The sequence below is a fragment of the Bombina bombina genome, chromosome 4 (assembly GCF_027579735.1).
Source record: "Bombina bombina isolate aBomBom1 chromosome 4, aBomBom1.pri, whole genome shotgun sequence".
NCBI classification, from domain to species: Eukaryota; Metazoa; Chordata; class Amphibia; order Anura; family Bombinatoridae; genus Bombina; species Bombina bombina.
Genome location: NC_069502.1, coordinates 1154823217 through 1154849488, shown reverse-complemented (window position 1 = coordinate 1154849488; position 26272 = coordinate 1154823217). Strand labels below are relative to the sequence as shown.

General features: G+C 41.0%; 1 protein-coding gene across 1 annotated transcript in view; it reads left to right on the top strand.

Annotated features, from left to right (window-relative positions):
• WDR26 (WD repeat domain 26) overlaps positions 1 to 26272 on the top strand; it is a 599442-nt gene that overhangs the window by 456551 nt on the left and 116619 nt on the right. Inside the window, exons 9-10 of the mRNA XM_053712600.1 lie at positions 24254 to 24394; positions 24887 to 25006. Of these exons, the coding sequence (XP_053568575.1) occupies positions 24254 to 24394; positions 24887 to 25006 (261 nt within the window). The remainder of the gene's footprint in view (positions 1 to 24253; positions 24395 to 24886; positions 25007 to 26272) is intronic.

Genomic DNA, 26272 nt, shown 5'->3' with positions numbered 1-26272 from the left:
CCCCCAATTCCCTCATATCCCAGTCATTCTTTGCCTTTCATCACAGGAGGTTGGCAGAGAAATGTCAGTAGATACGGAGTAGTTCCTTATGAAGGGTATCTACCCTTTGAAATGGGACTGGAGTTTTAAGTTGTCTTGTCAGCCTCTCAGTGAGAGAATTGTTGAAAGTTAGGTTCTGGAGATGCAGGGAGAGACTTTCTGCGAAACCATCCAGACTCGTATTAACGGCTCCTAAGCAATTAGTGTTGACGAGTTTCACTGCCTGCTTTCATCACTCAAGTACATGTCAGAACCGATGCTACAAGACTGTGACCCTTGAGAGGCTGTGTTTCTGTTCCACAGCATAGATTCCAGTTAGATAATTTCATTTTTTACACATATGGCATTGCTAGAAGACAGGGTCACAGTGTGGCTCCTTTTATCTGTATGGAATCAAGGGTTAATATCTACTGAGGGGGTGGGATTATTGAACAGTGGGGATTAATCTCATAAATGTTTATTTGATTTATACTGCATTGTGTGAAACTTTTGAGGCTCATAGGATGATGTTGGAACATACAGGTTACTTTCACTTTAGAGCTGCACTGCTTTACAAGCTTACCGCGCTTTTTCTTAGTGGAGGTGGTCCTAGGTTGCGCTCCATGTGACCGGGTGTGGTCATAGTTTCACTTCCTATTCTCTTTCCGTGCTGGTTATCGGAGAGGGGCGGTTTACTCTGTGGGCCTGGGTCATAGGAGGTGGTGAGTGCCCTAGCCATTGGGGGTATAAAGGTGCCGTTTTATAGTTTATATAACGTTTGTTATTGTTATCTTAGGACATAGCCCATAGCTATGGAGGACTCTGACGTTTTAGAGGGTACTCCCTCTATACCTAAGACTAATGCCTGTTTATATTGTGAGGAGGCCGAAGGTATATCTACCCTCTTAATTATGTTCCACATGCCTAGAAAATGTGATTATGTCAAAAAAGGTTAACATGTTTGATACCACTGAGCCTTCCACCTCTATGGGGTCCCTGTCTCGTGAGGTGCGCACCCTGCTTTCATCTCCTAATACACATGCAGTTTCCCATAGCACCCCTGATCCTCCATCTGGAGGAGGCCTTTTACCTCCAGACTTCACTGCGCAGTTACAAATGGCGGTGTCTGTGGCCATTAGTGCTTTACCCCGCCCTGCTAAGCGCAAGTGAAAGGTCAAATATTGTTATAGTTCCCAGGGGTCATCATCTAGTTTATTCTCTATAGCTGATAGACGGTTATCTGATGATGATCTTTCTGATACTTAAGAGTGTGAACTTTCTGGGTCTGAATCGGCTGCCTCTATGCCTCCGATTGTGGAGGAACCAGATTTTAGATTTAGGATGGAGCACTTGCGCTTTCTTTTAAAGGAAGTTCTGGCTATCTTAGAGGTTCCAGAGGCCAAACTGCCTGAAGAACCTTTAATTCCTAAACTTGGTAGAGTTTACGAAGACAGGGTTGTTCCTCAAACTTTCCCTGTCCCTGTAACGATGGCAAACATTATTAAAGTCATTATACACTCAAAAAAATATGGGCTATTTAAATAAAGCATTCCAAGAAGATACAATTTGTAATTGACATCTATTAATGTTTCTGCTAAAGCCCTTAAAAATGATTTTAAAGTTTCTAGTCCTCTGACTGCATATGAATACGTTCGTAGAATCTACTAGCTACAAAGCAAGGCTTTTTCCTACACTCCCTAACTTTTGTGGTTACAACCAGCCCCCATGCTGAAGCTGTGTAATTGATAATGCAGTTCAATTACAATCCCCTCACCGGCACTAGTCAGTTTCTCCCTGACTGTTTACACTGGGCACAGATCTCATTCCCCCTCCTGTCCTCACCGTAGCATTCTGTAGACAGCTCTGTGAAATATGATCCTACAATAGTTTTGCAGAGCTGCTTGTGAAGTATTTAGAATGCCGTAGTGAGGACAGAGGGGGCATGGGATCTCTCCAGGAAGAGTTTTGTGAGATTGCGAAAGTATTCTGGAGGTGATTGGGTGCAGGAAGACCTGTGAAGGGGAATGTATGTGTTAGAAGCATCCACACTAAATTCACTGAACTCACAATCCCGGCTGTAAGCGTAAGACAGTGTATATGAGCACAAAAGCATTCCACTTCACAGGTCTTCCTGCATCCAATCACCTCCAGAATACTTTGGCAATCTCACAAAACTCTTCCTGGAGAGATCCCACTCCCCTGTCCTCACTACGGCATTCTAAATACTTTACAAGCAGCTCTGCAAAACAATTGTAGGATCATATTTCACAGAGCTGTCTACAGAATGCTACGGTGAGGACAGGAGGGGGAATGAGATCCGTGCCCAGTGTAAACAGTCAGGGGGAAACGGACTAATGCAGGTGAGGGGATTGTAATTGAACTGCATTATCAATTACAAAGCTCCATCATGGGAGCTGTATGTAACCACACTAGTTAGGGAGTGTAGGAAAAAGCCTTGCTTTGTAGCTATTAGATTCTACGAACGTATTCATATGCAGTCAGAGTACTAGAAACTTTAAACTCATTTTTAGAGGCTTTAGCAGAAAAATTGATAATAGATGTCAATTACAAACTTTATCTTCTTGGAATGCTTTATTTAAATAGCCCATATTTGAGTGTATAATGGCCCTTTAAGAACGAATGGGAGAGGATTGGTTCTTCCTTCACCCCTTAGTCTGCCTTTAAGAAACTGTTCCCGGGCCCGGACTCTCAATTTGAGTTGTGGGGTTCCGTCCCTAAGGAGGATGGCACCGTCTCCACGCTTGCAAAATGCACTACTTTTCCACTAGAGGATAGCTCGTCGTTCAAAGAGCCCATGGATAAAAAGATGGAAACTCTATTAAGAAAGATGTTTCAACATTCGGGATATTTCTTTCAACCAGCGGCGGCAGTTGCCGCGGTTGCGGTAGCGGCTACCTACTGGTGTGACTCCTTATCGAAATTGATCGAGGTGGATGGGCCCCTTGATATTATTCTTGATAGAATTAAGGCTTTTGGGCCTACCTACCGCAAGATAAAAAGAACAGATCTAAGGAACAATCTAATAATTTTCGTTCTGATAAATCCCAGCGCCTGCAATCCTCCGCTAAGACCAAGCAACATAAGACTTGGAAGCCGGCTCAGTCCTGGAATAAGTCCAAGCAGAGCAAGAAGCCCGCTGAGACTAAATCAGCATTAATGGGTCACCCCCGGTCCGTCTGGATCAAATAGGGGGCAGACTTTTGCTCTTATCAGAAGCTTGGTGCAGGGATGTGCAGGATCCTTGGATCTTGGAGGTCATTGCTCAGGGTTACAGAATTGGGTTCAAGTTTCTTCCACCCAAGGGCAGATTCCTTCTCTCAAATCTGTCATCAAAACCAGAAAAGAGGCATGCCTTTCTGGGATGCGTTCGGGATCTGTCTTTCTGGGATGCGTTCGGGATCTGTCTTTCTTAGGAGTCATTGTCCCGGTTCCCATAGAGGAAGTTAACTTGTCGCAGGGATCTGCTGGAACAAGGTCCTTTTGTTCATCAAAATCTAGATTCTCTGAGGCTGACTGCATGGAGATTGAACGCTTAGTCCTAGCCAAGAGAGGTTTCTCTGAGAGAGTTGATACTTTCATTAAAGCTTGTAAGCCGGTTACTCGTTGCATCTATCATAAGGTGTGGAGGACCTACTTATTCTGGTGTGAAGAGTGTGGATTCCTCTAGCGTAAGGTCAGGGTTTCCAGGATTCTTTACTTTCTCCAGGATGGTCTTGAGAAGGGCCTTTCTGCTAGCTCCCTTAAGGGTCAGATTTCGGCCCAATCTGTTTTACTGCACAGATGTTCAGTCTTTTGTACAGGCTCTGGCTAGAATCAGGCCTGTGTTTAGATCTAGTGCTCCTCCTTGGAATTTAACTCTTGTTCTTAAAGTTTTGCAGAGGGCTCCCTTTGAGCCTATGCATTTAGTTGACATTAAATTACTGTCTTGGAAGGTTTTTTTCTACTGGCTATTGCTTCAGCGAGCAGAGTCTCTGAAATGGCTGCCTTGCAATGTAAGCCTCCTTGCCTAGTATTTCATGCTGATAAGGCTGTTCTTCATACTGGGTTAGTTTTTCTTCCTAAGGTTGTTTCAGATCGCAACATCGATCAGGAGATTGTGGTTCCTTCCTTGTGTCCTAATCCTCCTCCTTCGAGGAACGGTTACTTCATAATTTGGATGTGGTTCGGTCCTTGAAGTTCTATCTTCAGGCTACGAAGGAGTTTAGACAGACTTCTTCTTTGTTTGTTGTCTATTCTGGGAAGCGTAGGGGGCAGAAGGTTGAGGAGCATTATTCGCTTAGCTTATGAGACAGCGGGACATAAGCCTCCTCAGAGGATTAAGGCACATTTAACTAGAGCAGTGTCTTCCTCTTGGGCCTTCAAGAATGAGGCCTCTATGGATCAGATTTGTAGGACGGCTACCTGGTCCTCCTTACATAACTTTTTTCTAAATTTTACAAATTTTGACGTTTTTGCTTCGGCTGAAGCTGCTTTTGTGAGAGAGGTTTTGCAGGTTGTGGTACCCTCAGAATAGGGTCTGCCTCTTTTTTTGCTCTCCCATTCATTCAGTGTCCTCTTGAGCTTGGGTATATGTTTCCCACAAGTAAGGAATGAAGCCGTGGACTCTCCACATATTAAGAAGGAAAACATAAATTATGCATAAAAGATCATTTCCTTCTGTATGAGGTGAGTCTACGGCCCCCGCCCGTATTCTCCAATGGGCAGACCTAAATTTTGTTTTGTTCTTCTGGTACCATTTATACCCTTGTTCCCTTGGCAGAATGACTGGGATATGAGGGAAATGGGGGAGGTATTTAAGCCTTTGGCTGGGGTGTCTTTGTCTCCTCCTGGTGGCCAGGTTCTGTATTTCCACAAGTAAGGAATGAAGCCGTGGACTCTACTCATACAGAAGGAAAAGAAATTATCTGGTAAGCATAATTTATATTTTATTAGGGCCCTTTAAACTCCCAGGAAAATCTGGAAGATTCAGGTCATTGTAAGATTTTTTGTTCTTAGATTGACAAAAGGAACTATTCTATTTTTTACCTCAAACTTTTTGTCCTGAGGGAGAAAATTTCCTTTTTCTCCAGACACAGTGAAAATTAGAGCATCAAGACCAGGTTCAAATAAATTCTTCCTTGGAAAAGAGAGCTAAGTTTATCTTTGGAAACCCTGTTTTCTGACAACGACTTAAATCATAAAGCAATTCTACTCCAGCACTGCTAAAGTCATATACTTAGCATAAAATCAAATAATGTCACAAATGGGACCAGAAATAATTAGTGGACTTAAGAAGTTTCAAACAATTTTGAAAGTCTTCATCCACAGAGTCTTGAGATTTGCTCTGACAAATTGTCACACCAAAGAGCAGACACATCTGCTACAGAAGCAATGCTTGCTTAAAAAGACCTTTCTATTAAAGGTTACAATTTCATGTCCATATGGTTCCTGAATAATGGGAATAGTAGTGTGGTTTTTTTTTTTTTGGTTTTTTTTTGTTTAAGTGAATAGGATCTTCCACCGCTGCAAAAGTTTACTAAACCTGTAAATTAGAACCTGGTAAATAAAGGAAACCACCTATAAAATTTAGTGGACTGATTAAAAGAGAATTACAGGCTTTGTTCATTCTCTGAAAATTATTTTAGTAAGAGCCTCAGGAGCAGGAAAAACTTGTGACTTAGCATAAGGTTTAAAAATCAAATCCAATTTTTTGGAAAGTTTTCCTCAGATGATTTTACAGTCTTGGACAACTAAATTACATCCGTTAAAAATAAAAAATAAACTTATCATAAACTCACTTTCAGAAAACAACCTGAAAACTATAAGGGCATCCTAAGGTGTTCTGATTTCTGATAATGCAGAAGAACCTGATGACATTCAGACATAGAACGTTTGTGCATTCTTGGGGGGGGGGGGGCATAGCTGCTACAACTACAGAGCACACACACCTTTAAATCCTGGAGCAAAATCCGAAGCACTCCCTTTTATTGAGGAAACAGAGGGAGGACAGATATATATTATTATTTTTAGAGGCAAGAGGAGCATTAGACTGTATGATCCATTCAGGAATTCCTAAGCTGAATTGATAACAATCATGTAAAATAGAAAACTAATCTGTGCATCTGCCCTCTAAAGCAGCGTTTCCCAAACCCAGGCCTAATCCGGATTTGTGCACATAACCGACTGGCTTACACTGGTCCTTGAAAGGCTGGTCTGACGATCATATGAATTTTGAATATAATGTTTAAGGGCCAAAAACAGTCATTTATACTCACACTTTGTGATGAAGAGCATCAGCTGCAATCCCTTATTTATATGCTGAGAATATGGAGTTATTCTGTATATGGCTCAGGCAATTCTCTGTATTAGAATTCTTTGCACTTTATGTACTTTTTTCTGTTTACACTGTTTTCATGGCAACGATTTGGTGCTTTTCGTGAGGTGGGGCATTTGGTCTATTTAAGATTTTTTTTGTTTTTCTCACTCTTGTTTGGTCTGAGGGATAGGGAACACACCCCAAAACATCACCACTATGAATTCAATTGTGATCTCATATTTAAAAATCCAGTCTGAGGAAGGGGCTATAGTACTCTGAAACGTCACCTTAATAAATACCTTTTGTATTGGAAGTCCAGTGAGTGCAGATTTTATTAGTTTTGGAATGTATCTCCTCCATCCCTGGCAGATGTTTTTTTATTTTTTTTATTTGTAAATACAAATCTCTACAGCAGTTTTGTGTGTGTGTATATGTATATATATATATATATATATATATGTATGTATATATATATATATATATATATATATATATATGTATGTGTGTGTGTGGAAAGAGAACAGCACTCCTGAGATAGAACAAAAGCTAGAATAACTTCCATGCCTGTTCAATGAAGGCCGAAACGATCGTCTGGGGTTGCTTTGTTCCTTGTTCAGAGAGGAATTGCCTGGTATTTCGGCGCTGGACTGACCGTAATAGGCGGGATCAGACTGATATACTACAGGAAAGTTCTACTCTGTGAAAAGCATTGCTGGGCTAAAAGAAGTTGCACCCAGGTGGTAAATCGCCATAGAACAGGCTAACAATGGTATTGAGCTGGTTGTTCGTTCCTGTGAGTGCATTTCTCTCTGTGTGTATTTAGTCTCCCTATGGGAAAAAAAGGGGAAACCAGACGTGGACTCCTTGCTCAGTGTGCTTACAGGAATACTGCTACACCTCACTGACGAGGCCCAATGAAGGCCGAAACGATCGTCTGGGGTTGCTTTGTTCCTTGTTCAGAGAGGAATTGCCTGGTATTTCGGCACTGGACTGACCGTAATAGGCGGGATCAGACTGATATACTACAGGAAAGTTCTACTCTGTGAAAAGCATTGCTGGGCTAAAAGAAGTTGCACCCAGGTGGTAAATCGCCATAGAACAGGCTAACAATGGTATTGAGCTGGTTGTTTTTTCCTGTGAGTGCATTTCTGTGTGTGTGTGTGTGTGTGTGTGTGTGTGTGTATGTATGTATGTATATATGTGTATATATATATATATATATATATATATATATATATATATATATATAGTGTGTGTGGAACTAGTACCCTTTGGCTCATACTTTGTCATAGTAATGGTTAAAATTTTAGTTTAAGAAAAGTTGAATTATATATTGTTCATGTAAATCATTCAATGTTTCACTAAGGTTAAAGCTTTGGCGTTTATCAATTGGTAGCAATGAGTTCACTCACTCTGAATGTTATTTATTAAATCGTATTTCTTGCTCAACAACTGTCAGATTATATTTATAACCCTTGTGTACTATGTATCGACTAATGGGTTATTTGTTCTTTTGTTGCTGATACTTTTCATTCTTGAAGGGACATGAAACCTAATTTTATTTTCTATGACATGGAGTGTCCATGACATCATTCCAATTACTAGTGGGATATTCAACTCCTGGCCAGCAGGAGGAGGCAAAGAGCACCCCAGCAAAGCTGTTACTTGTAACTTCCCTTACCCGTAATCCCCAGTCATTCTCTTTGCCCCTGTCAATGAAGGATGTGCAAAGTTGGTGTCTGAAGATATTTAATCTTTTTATGGGTACTTTTCCCTGCAAGCAAGGATCGGGGTCTAGCTGTGTCCACGTCAATCTCTTTAGTAAGAGTAGTGGTGGCTTTTAGCAGTTTAAAGACGGCAAGGTTGTCCTTGCTTTACTTTTAACACTTTGCTGCCCTTTTTGTAGAAAGCCAGAGTTGGTCACTCTGTTCTTTCTTTTCCTACAGGTCCATGACAGGGAGTGAAGTACCTGCCACACCTAAGAAGCCACATCTGTCCTGTAGTTGGATCTAAGGTAAGTGCCTTTGCCTTTTAGGTAAAGGACAGCAGCACTTAAGAGGTTAATCCTCTTTATCAGATCCTTTTTGGGACTTAATAATCCTTATGAGTTAAGGATTCATAATGGGGCACTTGAGTGTTTTTTATTTATGCAAGTATGAGAATTAAAAAAGGGAGTTAACTTGGCTACGGGATGCAATGGGTTAACGGTAGAGGACGTCCTTTATTAGTTACCAGCCATACATGAATACTTCTATGTAGGGCTGCAACTAACGATTATTTTCAAAATCGATTAATCGGCCGATTATTTTTTCGATTAATCGACTAATCGGATAAAAAGAGAATCAATAATAGTTTTCTATGTTTTAAATAAAATCCACATAATGAGTGTTACAAATATAAACTTAAGACTAAAACTTTACATTAACACAACCGTTTCTTCAATTTTTAAGCAGCAGAGCACAGTTTTATAATTAAACAAAAAACCACAAACTGTTTTAAGAGGTAGAACTAGAAAGAGTTAGACTATCACTGTTAATAACATTCTGTTATTCACTCTTTCAGAAACTTTGCATTGAAATGCAAAAATCCCAACATGTCCACATGCTTCTTGCTAAGGCTGGTTCTCTGTTTGCAGCTATATTTCCTGCAGCAGAGAAAAGGCTCAATAAAGTAACCCTTGACTTCATTCTCACATAAAAATATCTTGAATATCTATATGCAATGGTAAATAACCAGCTATAAGGTTAGGGGAAATATCTAGTCCGCTCTAAAAATAACGAATATATACTTTTAAAGGTTGAATCTGGTACATATTATCACAATTTATTAAAAAAAAAAAAAAAAAAAAGCGCTAAGGACTGTATATCAATAACAGGACAAAGCCTTACACATTTATTTATACAGTACATATAATCAGCAATAGCAAGCAATACGCTAATAATTGTGCAAGCAGATAATAGTGCACATCAATTTAAATAACTCCCATCAATCTAGGGGCAAGGTGTAAACAACAAGCTTGGCACTATATCATGCAAAGCATAGTTCCAAATCACCAAATTTAATATAAAAAATCCAAATGATGACTATTATATCTGGGTTGCACATAAGCCAGGGCACACAATACCATGTGCAGGAGTTCATTGGAGTGAAGCAGCTGGTGTTGCGCACAGACCAACTAATTGCAAACCAACTAATCGATTAATCGATTATGAGATTCGTTGACAACTATTTTCATAATCGATTATTATCGATTATGACGATTAGTTGTTGCAGCTCTACTTCTATGTTTAGAGGCTTGTATATGATTAACATTGATGGGGCTTATTTTAATCAGTTTTATTAACTGTTTTATTTTTAGCCGATTAACTGCGGGTTACTTTCGCGCTCTTTCTTAGAGATGAGGAAAATACTTTGGCGCAGTTTCCGTTTGTCCCACTCACGTGATGACTGCACTTCCGCTTTTCGGAGCGGAGCCGTTGGAGAGTATATGTGAAGCCGTTTCTACTCAGCTAAAAATCTTGTTGGAACAGAAGAAAGAGGTACCACGTAGGATAGTATTGTCTGCACAGAGGACAAACGAAACACAGAGAGATACCCCCTGAGGATGGCTACTCACAGAAGCAGCGGCACAACTGGAGTGCCTAGCTGGGCAGTACGGGACAGAGTTTCCCGATCGACTCGAGGTGAAGCCCAGAACGTCAGACGTCAGGTCATCTGGTAAAGGAGACCAATCTCAGCAACGGATGATCACGATGGAAAGCCAGTCACCAATGGTCCGCAGGATGGTGTATAAAGGGAGGCGTCACAATAGAGCCATATAGGTCAATAAGTATAGACGAAAAGATTGTGTATAACGATAAAAGTAGCAGAGCAAGTAGATTAAAAAGTGTAAACTTTATTTAGTACACTAAAAGTTATTAGTGTACTAAATACAGTTTACACTTTTTTAATCTACTTGCTCTGCTACTTTTATCGTTATACACAATCTTTTGGTCTATACTTATTGACCTATATGGCTCTATTGTGACACCTCCCTTTATACACCATCCTGCGGACCATTGGTGACTGGCTTTCCATCTTCAGCATCCATTGCTGAGATTGGTCTCCTTTACCAGATGACCTGACGTCTGACGTTCTGGGCTTCACCTCGAGTCTATTGAGCGATTCTGTTGGTCCCGTACTGCCCATCTAGGCACTCCGGTTGTGCCGCTGCTTCTGTGAGTAGCCATCCTCGGGGGGGGGTTATCTCTGTGTTTCGTTTGTCCTCTGTGCAGACAATACTATCCTATGTGGCGCCTTTTTCTTCTGTTACAACAGGATTTTTTCTCATCTTGCTATACCAAGAGTGCGGCCTGAACTTTCCGGTGCTTATATCCATCTCACACCAGCGCACCTCTCTAGGACTGTGGTGTCCTATTACTATATGACTGTTCTACTCAGCTAGAAGCTTTCCGTGACGTCTCTATTAAATCAGCTCACCGGATTATCTAGAGAGGATCACTACAAGAGAGTTCAGTTTTTTCCTCTTACTAGTGGGTGTCTTTTCTGGCCGGTAGGAGCCTCAGGCAATCTGAGGCTGTTTTAAAATTTTGTATATTTGAACCTAAATTTGGTGTTTAATATTTGATATTTAACCTTGAGAATTAATTTTATTTTTATTATTAAAATTTCTTTATTGGTCATTGCTAGTGGGCCTGTTATTCTATAGCTATGGATAAATGTTTACGTTGTTTAGAGGCCCAAATTGTCATGCCTATGCAGTTTTACTCCTCATGCTTAGCAAAAACTTTAAAATTTAAAGGCAAATTACTCCCTTCTGAGCCAAGTGTTTCTCAGGATAATGCTGTGCGTGACATGCCTCAGCTTTCTCCTCAAACGTCCCAAACTTTAAATGTTACTCATACTGTGCCTTCTGTGTTCTCACATCCACCTCGGGTGTTTATTTACCTGGTGATTTCTTTCCTAAGATATGGTGAGTCCACAGAATCAATTACTAGTGGGAATATCACTCCTGGCCAGCAGGAGGCGGCAAAGAGCACTTCAGCAAAGCTGCTATATATGTTACTTCCCTTACCCATAATCCCCAGTCATTCTCTTTGCCTGCGGTGCAGGTGGAGGTGAAGTTTTGGTGTCTGATCTACAAGATTTTTTTTATTTTAAAAGCAGAGTAGGTTTGCTCTAAACCTAAAGGGTCTAGCCTTAGCCCATGTCAGTCTCTTCAGTAGGGCAGTGGTGGATTTTGAGCAATTGGGAACTTGTGGGGTACAATCCTCACTGTGTTTTCCCAAAACATTTTGCTGCCCTATTTAGATAGCCTGAGCAAGTTTACTCAGTCTTTCTGTACTTCCACAGGTCCATGTGATGGATGGCATCCTCTCAAACCAAGTGAGCTGTCCTACTGATGGACAGATAATTGTTAGGTAAGTGCCAGTTTTATTTTTCTATGTAAGCAGGGAAAAATGTGGCACTTGTTCAGCTGAAACGCTGCAGGGGGACGTTTTTTATTATTCTTGTCAGGGTGCAGGTTTTTATGGCAGTTTTTGCAGGCACTGTTAGTGTGAGGAGTTATTTATTTTATTGATGGCTCAGTGAGGATCCGTTTCTAGTAACGGATTATGTACTTTTATTGGGGGTTTTATTGTTTGTTTTTAAGCCTGTTTTCAAGAAAGTTTTTTTAAAAAAAAAGGCTTTTTTGTCAGCTGTAGGACTGCCCCTTTTAGGGAGGTTCTGATTCTTTGATGTCTGAGCCTTTTTTTGGCCCTTTTCTTCACTTAATGTAGAGTGAGGTGCGCATATTTCAGATGACTCTGCTGTTTAGAAGGCTTCTTGCTGTTTTTGCTTCTCTGGAATCCGTATTGTAAACAGGATTTTCCTCAGTTTGCTGCCGGTTGCAGGACAGGTAGGGCACCTCAGTAATTCTGCTGAGGTGTAGTGTGTTTGGGGTATGTTTTTCTTGATTTGGTAAATTTAAAAGGAACTTTATGAACTTTTTTTATAAGATTCCTTCTTTTTTTTTTTTTGTATTATGGATAAAGAAGCTGTGCAGGATGCCACCTGTAGCATATGTGTTGATGCGCAGGTGGAACCCCCAGTACCTTTTTGTTCATGTTTTGAAAGAACTGTTCAGGAGCATCCTAATCCTATTCATCTTCACATGCAGTGCCCTGCGTTTCCTCTCATGCTCCGTCTGGGGTTACTTTGCAAGATATTGCTGCCCATGTATCCTCTGCGGTATCTGAGGCGTTGTCTACTTTTCCCATGCTGCAGGAAAAATGCAAAAGGAAATTAGTAACTAAGGTTTCTGATCCTGAAGTGGTTAATCAAAGTATTTCCTCTCAGAAGTCTGAGGATGAAGATTCTTCGGGTGCACCTGAGGGTGAAATATCGGATTCAGGCAGTATAATTCCTTCTGCTGATGCTGAAGTTGTGTCCTTCAGATTTAAGCTGGAACACCTCCTCTTGTTACTTAAGGAGGTTTTGGCTACCTTGGACGACTCCGATACTACTATCGTCGTTAACCCTAAGAAGTCTAGTAAGCTGAACAAGTATTTTGATGTTCCCTCTGCGATGGAGGTATTTCCTGTTCCAGACCATGCTTCTGAGATTATTGCACGAGAGTGGGAGAGACCTGGTATTCCTTTTTCTCCATCTCCTATTTTTAAGAAAATGTTTCCTATAGCTGACTCTATTAAGGAGTCGTGGCAAACGGTTCCTAAGGTTGAAGGAGCGATTTCTACTTTGGCTAAGAGTACCACTATTCCCATTGAGGATAGTTGTTCCTTTAAGGATCCAAAGGATAAGAAATTGGAGGCATTATTAAAGAAAATGTATGTTCACCAAGGTCTTCAATGGCAGCCTGCGGTGTGTATTGCTACTGTTACCAGTGCTGCAGCTTACTAGTTTGATGCCTTGTCTGATTCTATTCAGATACTCCTCTTAAAGGAGATCCAGGACAGCATTAAGGCTCTTAAATTAGCCAATTCCTTCATTACGGATGCTTCCTTACAAGTCATTAAACTAGGAGCAAAAATGTCTGGTTTTCTGGTTCTAGCTCGCAGAGCCCTTTGGTTAAAATCCTGGTCTGCAAATGTTTCTTCTAAGTAAGTTATTAGCTATTCCCTACAAGGGTAAGACTTTGTTGGGGCCTGGTTTGGCTGAAATTATTTCAGATATCACAGGAGGAAAGGGATCTTTTCTTCCTCAGGATAAGAAGAATAAGCGGAAAGGGGGTCAGAGTAACTTTCATTCTTTTCATAGCTTTAGGGGTAAACCCTCCGCTTCCTCTTCCAAGCAGGAACTATCCAAGTCTTCCTGGAAGTCTGGTCTGTCTTAGAACAAGGGGAAACAGTCTAAGAAACCTACGGCTGACTCCAAGTCAGCATGAATGGTCGGCCCGCCGTCTCTAGGAACGGATCTAATAGGGAGCAGGCTTTCTCAATTTGCTCAGGCTTGGACACAAGATGTCCCAGACCTGTGGGCTGTGGAAATTGTATCTCAGGGGTACAAGATAGAATTCAAGACTTTTCCTCCCAGAGACAGGTTTCTTCTCTCAAGATTATCTGTAGACAAGATAGAGGCGTTCTTAAATTGTATCAAGGATCTTTTTCCCCTGGGAGTTATAGTTCCAGTTCCTCCACAGGAACAGGGTCTGGGATTTTATTCAAATCTGTTTATGGTTCCCAAGAAAGAGGGGACTTTCAGACCTATTTTAGACCTAAAGTGTTTAAACAAGTTCCTCAGAGTACCGTCCTTCAATATGGAGACTATACGTTCCATTCTTCCTTTGGTTCAAGAGGGTCAGTTTATGACAACCATAGACTTAAAGGATGCGTACCTTCATATTCCCATTTACCGGAATCCTCGCAAGTTTCTAAGGTTTGCTTTCTTAGACAATCATTTTCAGATCTGGTATGCAGATCTAGTAGAAATGTTCTCTCTACCTCCGTGGAGACTCCCTCTGAGGAAGGACCTTCTACTTCAGGGTCCTTTTCTTCAATCCAATTCTCGTTTCTCTGAAGTTGACTGCTTGTAGATTAAACGCTTGATTTTATCGAAGCATGGGTTTTCAGAGTTGGTCATTGAGACCATGATTCAGGCTCGTAAGCCTGTGACAAGAAAGGTTTACTATAAGATATGGCATAAATATCTGTATTGGTGTGAATCCAGAGGCTACTCTTGGAGTAGAGTTAGGATTCCTAGGATTTTGTCTTTTCTCCAGGAGGGTCTGGAGAAGGGTTTGTCAGCTAGTACTCTTGAAGGTCAGAATTCTGCGTTGTCTATTTTATTGCATTATCGTTTGGCGGATGCGCCAGACATGCAATCTTTTTGTCAGGCCTTGGTTAGGATCAGGCCTGTGTTTAAGCCCGTTACTCCTCCCTGGAGTCTTAACCTTGTTCTTAGAGTTTTACAGTGGGCTCCGTTTGAACCTATGCATTCCTTAGATATTAAGATGTTACCTTGCAAGGTTTTGTTTCTTGTTGCTATTTCTTCTGCTCTGAGAGTTTCGGAACTCTCGGCTCTGCGGTTTGATTCTCCTTATCTTATTTTTCATTCTGATAAGGTGGTTCTACGTACTAAATTAGGTTTCCTACCCAAGGTTGTTTCTAACAAGAATATTAATCAGGAGATAGTGGTTCCTTCTTTGTGTCCTAATCCTCCTCCAAAGGAGCATTTGTTGCACAACCTAGATGTTGTGCATGCTTTGACGTTTTATCTTCAGGCGACTAAGGACTTTTGTCAGTCTTCTTCTTTGTTTTTTTTTCTGGGAAGCGCAAGGGTCAGAAAACTACAGCCACTTCTCTTTGGCTAAGGAGTATTATTCGTTTTAGCCTATGAGACTGTTGGACAGCAACCTCCTGAGAGAATCACTGCTCATTCCACGAGGGCTGTTTCTTCTTCCTGGGCATTTAAAAATTAAGCTTCTGTGGAACAGATTTGCAAGACTACAACTTGGTCCTCTCTGCATACTTTTTCAAAGTTTTATAAATTTGATACTTTTGCCTCGGCTGAGGCTTCTTTTGGGAGAAGGGTTCTTCAGGCAGTGGTGCCTTCTGTTTAGGTCTACCTGTCTTGTCCCTCCCTTATCTGTGTCTTTTAGCTTGGGTATTGATTCCCACTAGTAATTGATGATTCTGTGGAAAACATAATTTATGCTTACCTAATAAATTCTTTTTCTAAAACCTCAGGCTCCTCTACACTTTTGTGTTATCATCTTTATCCATTTTTCCTTCGGCCGAATGACTGGGGATTATGGGTAAGGGAAGTGACATATATAGCAGCTTTGCTGAAGTGCTCTTTGCCGCCTCCTGCTGACCAGGAGTGATATTCCCACTAGTAATTGATTATTCCGTGGACTCGCCATATCCGGAAATAAATACATTTATCAGGTAAGCATAAATTATGTTTTTGCTGTTCAGATTATTTCTGCAGTATCAGCGGCCTTGTCAGCTTTCCCTTCTTCGGGTAAGCGTAAGAGGAAATCTAAACATTTGCCTGCTAGTAAGGTCTCTGACTCCTCTAAGTCTGCTTTAGTTAACCTTTCATTTGTCTGATAAAGGGGAAATACTTCAGTAGTTTCTGAAGGTGAAATCTCAGACTCCTACTCTTTAGCTGAAAAAACTTGCTGTCAACCCGACAGTTTTCTAAACTGGATAAAGTTTGATTCTCCATATTCTGAGGAGGTTTTTCCTGTTCCAAGGAAGATGTATGAAATTATAGCTCAGGAATGGAATAAGCCTGGGGTTCCTTTTTCCCCTTCCCCTGTTTTTTGCTCCCACATGGAGGTAATTGATCTGATGATGGCTTCCATGGACATCATTCCTTTTGCTCGATTCCATCTGCGACCTCTGCAGCTTTGCATGCTCAGTCAATGGAACGGAGACCATTCAGACTTATCACAGATGATAAATCTGGACTCCCTGACAAGAGACTTTCGTGGTGGATTTCTCAGGAAAACCTGGCTCTGGGCACTTGCTTCCTGAGACCTTCTTGGGTGATTGTGACTACGAATGCCAGTCTATTAGGCTGGGGAGCAGTTTGGGGCTCTATGAAAGCTCAGGGCCTGTGGACTCGAGAGGAGTCTTCTCTCCCCATAAACATCTTGGAATTGAGAACAATCTTCAACGCCCTGATAGCTTGGCCTCAATTATCTTTATTCCGGTTTATCAGATTTTAATCTGACATCACCTCAGTGGCTTACATCAACCACCAGGGGGGAACTCATAGTTCCTTGGCTATGAAGGTGGTGACTCGCATTCTGCAGTGGGCGAAAACTCACGATTGTCTCCTATCTGCCATCCACATTCCAGGAGTGGACGATTGGGCAGATTTCTGAGCAGACAGACTTCTTCCCGGGAGTGGGCTCTCCATCTGGAAGTGTTCTCCAGGATAACTCGCATATGGGGTGTTCCGGAGTTTGATCTGATGACGTCTTGTCAGAACACCAAGCTTCCAAAGTACGGTTCAAGGTCAAGAGATCCTCAGGCCGCTTTGATAGATGTGCTAGCGGTCCCTTGGATCTTCTCTCTGGCCTACCTGTTTCCTCCGTTATTTGCTACCAAAATAATCCCTAAGGAAGGTAAAGGCCACAGTGGAAGCTGTGGCAGGGGACTGTACTGTGTTAACCGGTTAATAACTATTAGCTCCGGTTTGGGCATTAAGTGGTTAATTGGTCTGAAAACTTGTGTGCAATCTTTTCAAAGCATTAAGACACTGGTGAAAATTTCATTAAAATCGGATGTTTATTTGATGGTTTTTTGATGTTTCAGTAATAAAGTGTGCACTTTTATTATTTAAAGAGACAGTAACGTTTTTGTCAAAAATAATTTTTATTGCATTGAAGTTCTGTTTATGTCTGTCAAACATGTCTGAACCTTCAGATAGCCTATGTTCTGTATGCTCAAAGTCCAAGGTGGTTCCCCCATTAAATTTATGTGTGAAGTGTGCCATAGCATCCAAGCAGCTTAAGGACCATACAATCACACTTAAAAATATAGCCCAAGATGATTCTTTAGCTGAAGGTAGTGAAGATAGCTCGCTATCCTCTCCTTCTGTGTCAATACCAGCTATGCCCGCGCAAGCGTTGCCCAGTACATCTAGCGCACCAATTGCGATTACTATGCAACAGTTAGCGACAGTAATGGATAATTCTCTTTCAGCATTTTTATCTAAACTGCCAGCTTTTCCTAGGAAGCGTGATTGCTCAGTTTTAAACACAGAAAATGAGCAAGCTGACGCAGAGGATAATTTATCTGTAGTGCCCTCACATCAATCTGACTTGGCGGTGAGGGAGGGCCTGTCTGAGGGAGAAATTTCTGACACAGGGAAAGTTTCTCAGCAGGCAGAGCCTGATGCCATAGCATTTAAATTTAAGCTAGAACACCTCCGCGCCCTACTTAAGGAGGTCCTAGCTACACTTGATGATTGTGATCCTTTGGTGATCCCTGAAAAATTGTGTAAAATGGACAAATTCTTAGAGGTCCCAGTACACACTGATGCATTTCCGATACCTAAGAGGGTGGCGGATATCGTGACTAAGGAGTGGGAGAAGCCAGGTGTACCCTTTGTTCCCCCTCCTATATTTAAGAAAATGTTCCCAATTGTTGACCCTAGAAGGGACGCATGGCAGACGGTCCCTAAGGTAGAGGGGGCAGTTTCAACGCTAGCTAAGCGCACGACTATACCAATAGAAGACAGTTGCGCTTTCAAAGATCCGATGGATAAAAAATTAGGTTTACTTAAGAAAATTTTTGTTCAACAAGGTTTTCTTTTACAACTAATTTCTTGCATTATTCCTGTAACCACTGCAGCTGCTTTTTGGTTTGAGGAATTAGAAAACTCTCTCCAGAAAGAAACTTCTTATGATGAAGTCATGGATAGAATTCACACCCTCAAGTTGGCTAATTCTTTCATTACAGATGCTGCTATGCAGTTAGCTAAATTAGCGGCGAAAAATTCCGGCTTCGCAATAGTAGCACGTAGAGCGCTTTGGCTAAAATCGTGGTCGGCGGATGTGTCGTCCAAAACAAAATTGCTTAATATTCCTTTCAAGGGTAAGACCCTATTTTGGCCCGAGTTGAAAGAAATTATTTCAGATATCACTGGGGGAAAGGGCCATGCTCTCCCACAGGATAGACCTTTCAAAGCTAAAAACAAGTCTAATTTTCGTTCCTTTCGCAATTTCAGGAACGGACCGGCTTCTACCTCTACAGCCACTAGGCAAGAGGGTAACGCATCCCAGCCCAAACCAGCATGGAAGCCAATGCAAGGCTGGAACAAGGGTAAACAGGCCAAAAAGCCTGCTGCTGCTACCAAGACAGCATGAAGGGGTAGGCCCCGATCCGGGACCGGATCTAGTAGGGGGCAGACTTTCTCTCTTTGCTCAGGCCTGGGCGAGAGATGTTCCGGACCCCTGGGCACTAGAAATTGTCTCTCAGGGGTATCTTCTAGAATTCAAGGACCTTCCTCCAAGGCGAAGGTTCCACATGTCTCGCTTATCTTTAGACCAGATAAAGAGACAGGCATTCTTACATTGCGTAGAAGACCTTTTAAAAATGGGAGTGATACACCCAGTTCCAACAGCAGAACAAGGACTGGGATTTTACTCAAACCTGTTTGTAGTTCCCAAAAAGGAAGGAACTTTCAGGCCAATTCTGGATTTAAAGATCCTAAACAAATTCCTCAGAGTTCCATCATTTAAAATGGAAACCATTCTGACAATTTTACCAATGATCCAGGAGGGTCAATATATGACTACCGTGGACTTGAAGGATGCGTACCTGCATATTCCTATCCACAAAGATCTCCATCAATTCCTGAGGTTCGCCTTTCTGGACAAGCATTACCAGTTTGTGGCTCTTCCCTTCGGATTGGCCACTGCTCCCAGAATTTTCACAAAGGTGCTAGGGTCTCTTTTAGCGGTGCTAAGGCATTCTAATACAAGCGTCGTCCTTTCACAAGGCAAAGGCTCATACAGACATTGTTCTAGCCTTTCTAAGGTCCCACGGGTGGAAGGTGAACATAGAAAAAAGTTCTCTGTCCCCGTTCACAAGGGTTCCCTTCCTGGGAACAATTATAGACTCAGTAGAAATGAAGATCTTTCTGACAGAGGCCAGGAAGTTAAAACTTCTGAACACTTGTCGAGTTCTTCAATCCATTCCTCAACCCTCCATAGCTCAGTGCTTGGAGGTAATAGGACTCATGGTTGCAGCAATGGACGTGGTGCCATTTGCTCGAATTCATTTAAGACCATTGCAACTGTGCATGCTCAAACAGTGGAATGGGGATTATGCAGATTTGTCTCCCCAGATTCAAATGGACCAGAAAGCCAGAGACTCAATCCTCTGGTGGTTGTCTCTGGATCACCTGTCGCAGGGAATGAGTTTCCGCAGACCGGAGTGGATCATTGTCACGACCGACGCCAGCCTCCTAGGCTGGGGCGCGGTATGGGAGTCCCTGAAGGCTCAGGGTCTATGGTCTCGGGAAGAATCTCTTCTCCCGAAAAACATTTTGGAATTGAGAGCGATATTCAATGTGCTCCAGGCATGGCCTCAACTAGCGGAGGCAAAATTCATCAGATTTCAGTCGGACAACATGACGACTGTGGCGTACATCAATCATCAGGGGGGAACAAAGAGTTCCCTGGCGATGAGAGAGGTATCCAAGATCATCAAATGGGCAGAGGATCACTCTTGCCATCTATCAGCAATTCACATCCCAGGAGTGGACAACTGGGAAGCGGATTTCCTGAGTCTTCAGACTTTCCATCCGGGGGAGTGGGAACTTCACCCGGAGGTTTTTGCCCAGTTAACCCAACTATGGGGCATTCCAGAACTGGATCTGATGGCGTCACGTCAGAACTCCAAAGTTCCACGTTACGGGTCCAGGTCCAGGGATCCCAAGGCGACATTGGTAGATGCCTTAGTAGCGCCTTGGTCGTTCAATCTAGCTTATGTCTTTCCACCGTTTCCCCTTCTCCCCCGGCTTGTAGCCAGGATCAAACAGGAGAAGGCTTCGGTAATTCTGATAGCTCCTGCGTGGCCACGCAGGACTTGGTATGCAGACCTGGTGAATATGTCATCGGTTCCACCATGGAAGCTACCTTTGAGGCAGGACCTTCTAATTCAAGGCCCATTCGAACATCCAAACCTAGTTTCTCTGCAACTGACTGCTTGGAGATTGAATGCTTGATTCTAGCTAAGCGTGGGTTCTCGGAATCAGTTATAGATACCCTGATCCAGGCTAGAAAGCCTGTCACCAGGAAAATTAACATAAGATATGGAGGAAATATCTTTGTTGGTGTGAATCCAGAGGTTACTCATGGGGTAAGATTAGGATTCCAAGGATTCTAGCCTTTCTCCAAGAAGGATTGGAGAAAGGTTTGTCAGCTAGTTCCTTAAAAGGACAGATTTCCGCTCTGTCGGTTTTGTTACACAAGCGTCTCGCAGCGATGCCAGATGTTCAGGCGTTTGTACAGGCTTTAGTCAGAATCAAGCCTGTTTATAGACCTGTGGCTCCTCCATGGAGTCTAAATTTAGTTCTTTCAGTTCTTCAAGGGGTTCCGTTTGAACCTCTACATTCCATAGATATCAAGTTATTATCTTGGAAAGTTTTGTTTTTGGTAGCTATTTCTTCTGCTAGAAGAGTTTCTGAATTGTCTGCTTTGCAGTGTAATTCACCTTACCTGGTGTTCCATGCAGATAAGGTTGTTTTACGTACCAAACCTGGTTTTCTTCCAAAAGTGGTTTCCAATAAGAATATTAACCAGGAGATAGTTGTTCCTTCTCTGTGTCCTAACCCAGTTTCTAACAAGGAACGTCTGTTGCACAATCTTGATGTGGTTCGTGCTTTAAAGTTCTATCTAAAAGCAACTAAAGACTTCAGACAAACATCGTCCTTGTTTGTCGTCTATTCTGGCAAGAGGAGAGGTCAAAAGGTGACTGCGACCTCTGTCTTTCTGGCTGAAAAGCATCATCCGGTTGGCTTATGAGACTGCTGGAAGGCAGCCCCCTGAACGAATTACAGCTCACTCTACTAGAGCTGTGGCTTCCACATGGGCTTTCAAGAATGAGGCTTCTGTTGAACAGATCTGTAAGGCAGCGACTTGGTCTTCACTGCATACATTTGCCAAATTTTTCAAATTCGATACTTTTGCTTCTTCGGAGGCTATTTTTGGGAGAAAGGTTTTACAAGCAGTGGTGCCTTCCGTTTAGGTTACCTGACTTGTTCCCTCCCTTCATCCGTGTCCTAAAGCTTTGGTATTGGTTCCCACAAGTAAGGATGAAGCCGTGGACCGGATACACCAATGTAGGAGAAAACAGAATCTGTTTACCTGATAAATTTCTTTCTCCTACGGTGTATCCGGTCCACGGCCCTCCCTGGCATTTTAGTCAGGCTTAAATTTATTTTTCTAAAACTACAGTCACCACTGCACCCTATGGTTCTCCTTTTTCTCCTAACCGTCGGTCGAATGACTTGGGGGGCGGAGCCTGAGGGGAGCTATATGGACGGCTTTGCTGTGTGCTCTCTTTGCCACTTCCTGTAGGGATTGAGAATATCCCACAAGTAAGGATGAAGCCGTGGACCGGATACACCGTAGGAGAAAGAAATTTATCAGGTAAACATAAATTCTGTTTTTATGTGATAGGTTTATTAATTTGGCAGCACATTCATTCATTCATTGGCTCGTAATATATATTTATATGGACAGTGTATTAATTATAATAAAAATATAAAACATATACAATGCATTGATTAATAAAAACAGAATATAGTTTTATTCAGTCTACTAGTTGCAAAATTGTTGTAAACCACAATCCCTTAACTTCCTATTTAATATTTGTAAGCAATATATTTTCAATTTAAGCAGCAACGATGGAATGTACTGTTACATTTAGTTAACTGTTTATTGCCAATTATGATATATATCATTTTAAAACCTATTTTACAAGTACTTAACTTATCATAGATCTAAACATACAAAAATGCATTGCACCGTAGCCCAGATGTTGTCATTCCATAGCTTCTTGGCTACATGGCTTCTCAAAATCTGTCTCTTGTCCCTAAGCTTATATAGAAGTGTATAACATCAGTCATATACTAAGCATATTGTTTACTTATACAGCAGTAATAATGTCTGCAAATATAAACATAAGTAATACTTATATAGTTTATATAACTTATATAGTTTCCTGCATCTGGAAGGTTGGAGGTTGTATAATTCTGAGAACAAGAACGTACTCTCATGCCGATTTCCTGATTAATTTCTAACAGCCAAGGACATTTGATTTATAGAAAATCACTGCAAAATTCTTTAAAGCTTTGACCCTTGCTATACAGGCAGTAAAGTCAAAATTAGGGATGCACATTTGGATGTTTCGTTATAAAATGAATGCCCAATATGGCCGCCGCCAGCAGCATTAGCCTATTTTGGAGCCATATTTATAATTTGTGAAAATGCAACACACTAAGGTCTGTTTAAATCCACATTTCACAAGAAGAAATAAAGCTCCAAAATAGCCAAATGCTACTGGTGGTGGCCATATTCGTCATTTGGTTTTTAATCAAACATCCAAATGCACCTCCCTAGTCAAAATTATACTTTCATGATTCAGATAGAGCATGTATTTAGGGCTGCAACTATTATTTTCATAATCGATTCATCAGCGATTATTTTTTTCGATGAATCGACCAATCGGATAAAAAAATATTCAATATTTAAAATAAAATCCAAGCTATTTTGCCTGCAGCATAGAACAGATGCTCAGATGGTGTTGAGGTGCTTGAGATGCATAAGTAGGGTTTTGCCAATTTCACCAAGTGGGATATTTATCTTTGTTAACTCTACCAATGCAAGGGGCCTCTTAAAGCAAGCCTGGACTTCATTCTAACATAAAAATATCTTGAATATCTATATGCAATAGTAAATAACCAGCTGTAAGGTAAGGGAAAAAAATTCTAGTCCATTCTTAAAATAACAGATATATACTTATAGAGGTTGAATTTGGTACATATTACAATTTATTAAAAGTTTAAAAAAAAGTAAAAAGGACTATATATCAGGACAACGCCTTACACATTTATCTATACAGTACATATAAACCAGCAATAGCAAGCGATCCTCTAATAATTGTGCAAACAGATAAAAGTGCACATCAATTCAAATAACAACTCCCATCAATCTGGGGCTAGGTGAAAATAACAAGCTCTGCGCTATATCATGCAAAGCATAGTCCCAAATCACCTGATTTAATATAAACAATCCAAATGACTCCTCCTATTATTTCTGGATTGCATATAAGCCAGGAGTAGTTGTAAACTTAAAAAAAAAAATGTATACTCTCCAGGAAAAAGGGAAAAGTAAACGTCTGTAGAGGTCCTTTAGGCTAAGGACATAATTATGAAACCCAATACCATGTGCAGGAGCTCAGAGTGAAGCAGCTGGTGCCGTGCTCAGAACAACTAATTGCAAACCAACTAATTGATTATGAGATTCGTTGACAACTATTTTCATAATCTATTATTATTGATTATATTGATTAGTTGTTGCAGCTTAACATGTATTTTTTAAACAACTTCCTAATTTAATCTTATCTAATTTGTTTCATTCTTTTGTCCTTATTATCCTTTGCTGAAAAGTATACCTAGGTAGGCTTGGGAGCTAGCTGCTGATTGGTGGCTGCACATATTTCACTTGTGTTTAGCTTGATCCCAATAATGCATTCCTGCTCCTTTATTAAATACCATATAGATACCAATATATACCATAAGAATGAAGCAAAATATAAGTAATTTGGAAAGTTGTTTAAAATGTCATGTTCTATCTGAATTGTTTAAAGAGAAAAATGTTGGGTTATATGTCCCGTTTTAAGGTTAATTTGCTCAATGTTAATGTAATACGTTTTTATTTCTTCTCCCCCCCAGGACACACACCAGCTTAAATTACTTAAGACACTAGAAGGTCATGCCTATGGTGTTTCGTACCTTGCCTGGAGTCCAGATGACAACTATCTTGTAGCATGTGGTCCCGATGACTGCTCGGAGCTGTGGCTGTGGAACGTACAAGTAAGCAGCATTCTAAATAGCACACGCATGGTGGCAGCTGATTAGAGATTCTTCTGTGTGAATATAAGTAAGGAAAGCTTACATGGTACGTTATGGTTACAAGATGTGCTTTCTTATAATTCAGTGTGCCTTCTGGCCTTACCTTTTATAACCAAAAATACATATTAATGCAAGTTATAAGGAAATAATCTGAATGTGGTTGCTTTTGTATGTGTGTGGGGGTTTTTTGGGGGGGGGGTTGTTTTTTTTTCTGTGTATGAGATTGGTTGTTTATTACTCAGTAGATGTGGGGGGTTTGTCTTCTGCATAACTTAACAAATATTAATCTGTTGTAATGTTTATTAAATGTTGTTTTTTTCTGTGACATTGTATGTTTGGTTCTAGAGTGGACTGCACTGTATAATAAAATTTGAAAAAATTTACACAATGAACATTTTGGAAGTGTTAGTTTATTGGTGTTTTCATTTTTATTTTATTTTTTAATCCTTTTAGACTGGGGAATTGAGGACAAAAATGAGCCAGTCTCATGAAGACAGTTTAACAAGTGTGGCCTGGAATCCAGATGGAAAGCGCTTTGTAACAGGAGGTCAAAGGGGGCAGTTTTACCAGTGTGTAAGTTCTTTTTGTTTCTTTATCCTTTAACATTAACCCCTTTCACCGGTACTTGTTACATCAGAACAAAGTTCCGATGTAAACAAATAAGTAAAAAATGCAAATCATGTACGATCACGTGATTTCAATGATGGGATCAGGTCAGGGGGTAGTGTCTGATGATAGGCACGCCCTCCAGCCCGCTATCCCAGTTAAGAAGCAGTTACTGCTTCAGTACAGCAGAATGGCTAAAGCCCAGCGCAGTTAGGACGGTATGGAACGTCCTAACCGCGGGAACGGGTTAAAGTCAGGCTGTAAGCAGCTACAAAGAAGTATTTCTCTTGTTAAGTGTATCCAGTCCACGGATCATCCATTACTTATGGAATATATTCTTCCCAACAGGAAGCTGCAAGAGTCCACCCACAGCAAAGCTGCTATATAGCTCCTCCCCTAACTGCCATATTCAGTCATTCTCTTGCAAGCCTCAACATAGATAGGAGGTTGTGAGAGTCTGTGGTGCTTTCTACTTAGTTTATTCTTCAATCAAAAGTTTGTTATTTTTAAATGGCACCGGAGTGTGCTGTTTATCTCAGGCAGTATTTGGAAGAAGAATCTGCCTGCGTTTTTCTATGATCTTAGCAGACGTAACTAAGATCCATTTGCTGTTCTCACACATTCTGAGGAGTGAGGTACTTCAGAGGGGGAATGGCGTGCAGGTTTTCCTGCAGATAAGGTATGTGCAGTAAAATATTTTTCTAGGAATGGAATTGACTAAGAAAATACTGCTGATACCGAAGTAATGTAAGTAAAGCCTTAAATGCAGCGATAGCGACTGGTATCAGGCTTATTAATAGAGATACATACTCTTGTAAAAATGTGTTTTAAAACGTTTGCTGGCATGTTTAATCGTTTTTTAACATATGTTTGGTGATAAAACTTATTGGGGCCTAAGTTTTTTCCACATGGCTGGCTTAAATTTTACATAGAAACAGTTTCCTGAGGCCTTCCACTGTTATAGTATAAAAGTTACAGTTGGTGCAGTTAAAATTACAAACAGTGACATTCAGCTTCCCTCAGCAGTCCCCTGCATGCTATAGGACATCTCTGAAGGGCTCAAAAGGGCTTCAAAAGTAGGAGCTGTTATGACTGTTTAAAACATATTTTTCGTTTTGTTAATCTGTTTTTTGTATTAAGGGGTTAATCATCCATTTGCAAGTGGGTGCAATGCTCTGCTAACTTGTTACATACACTGTAAAAATTTTGTTAGTTTAACTGCCTTTTTTCACT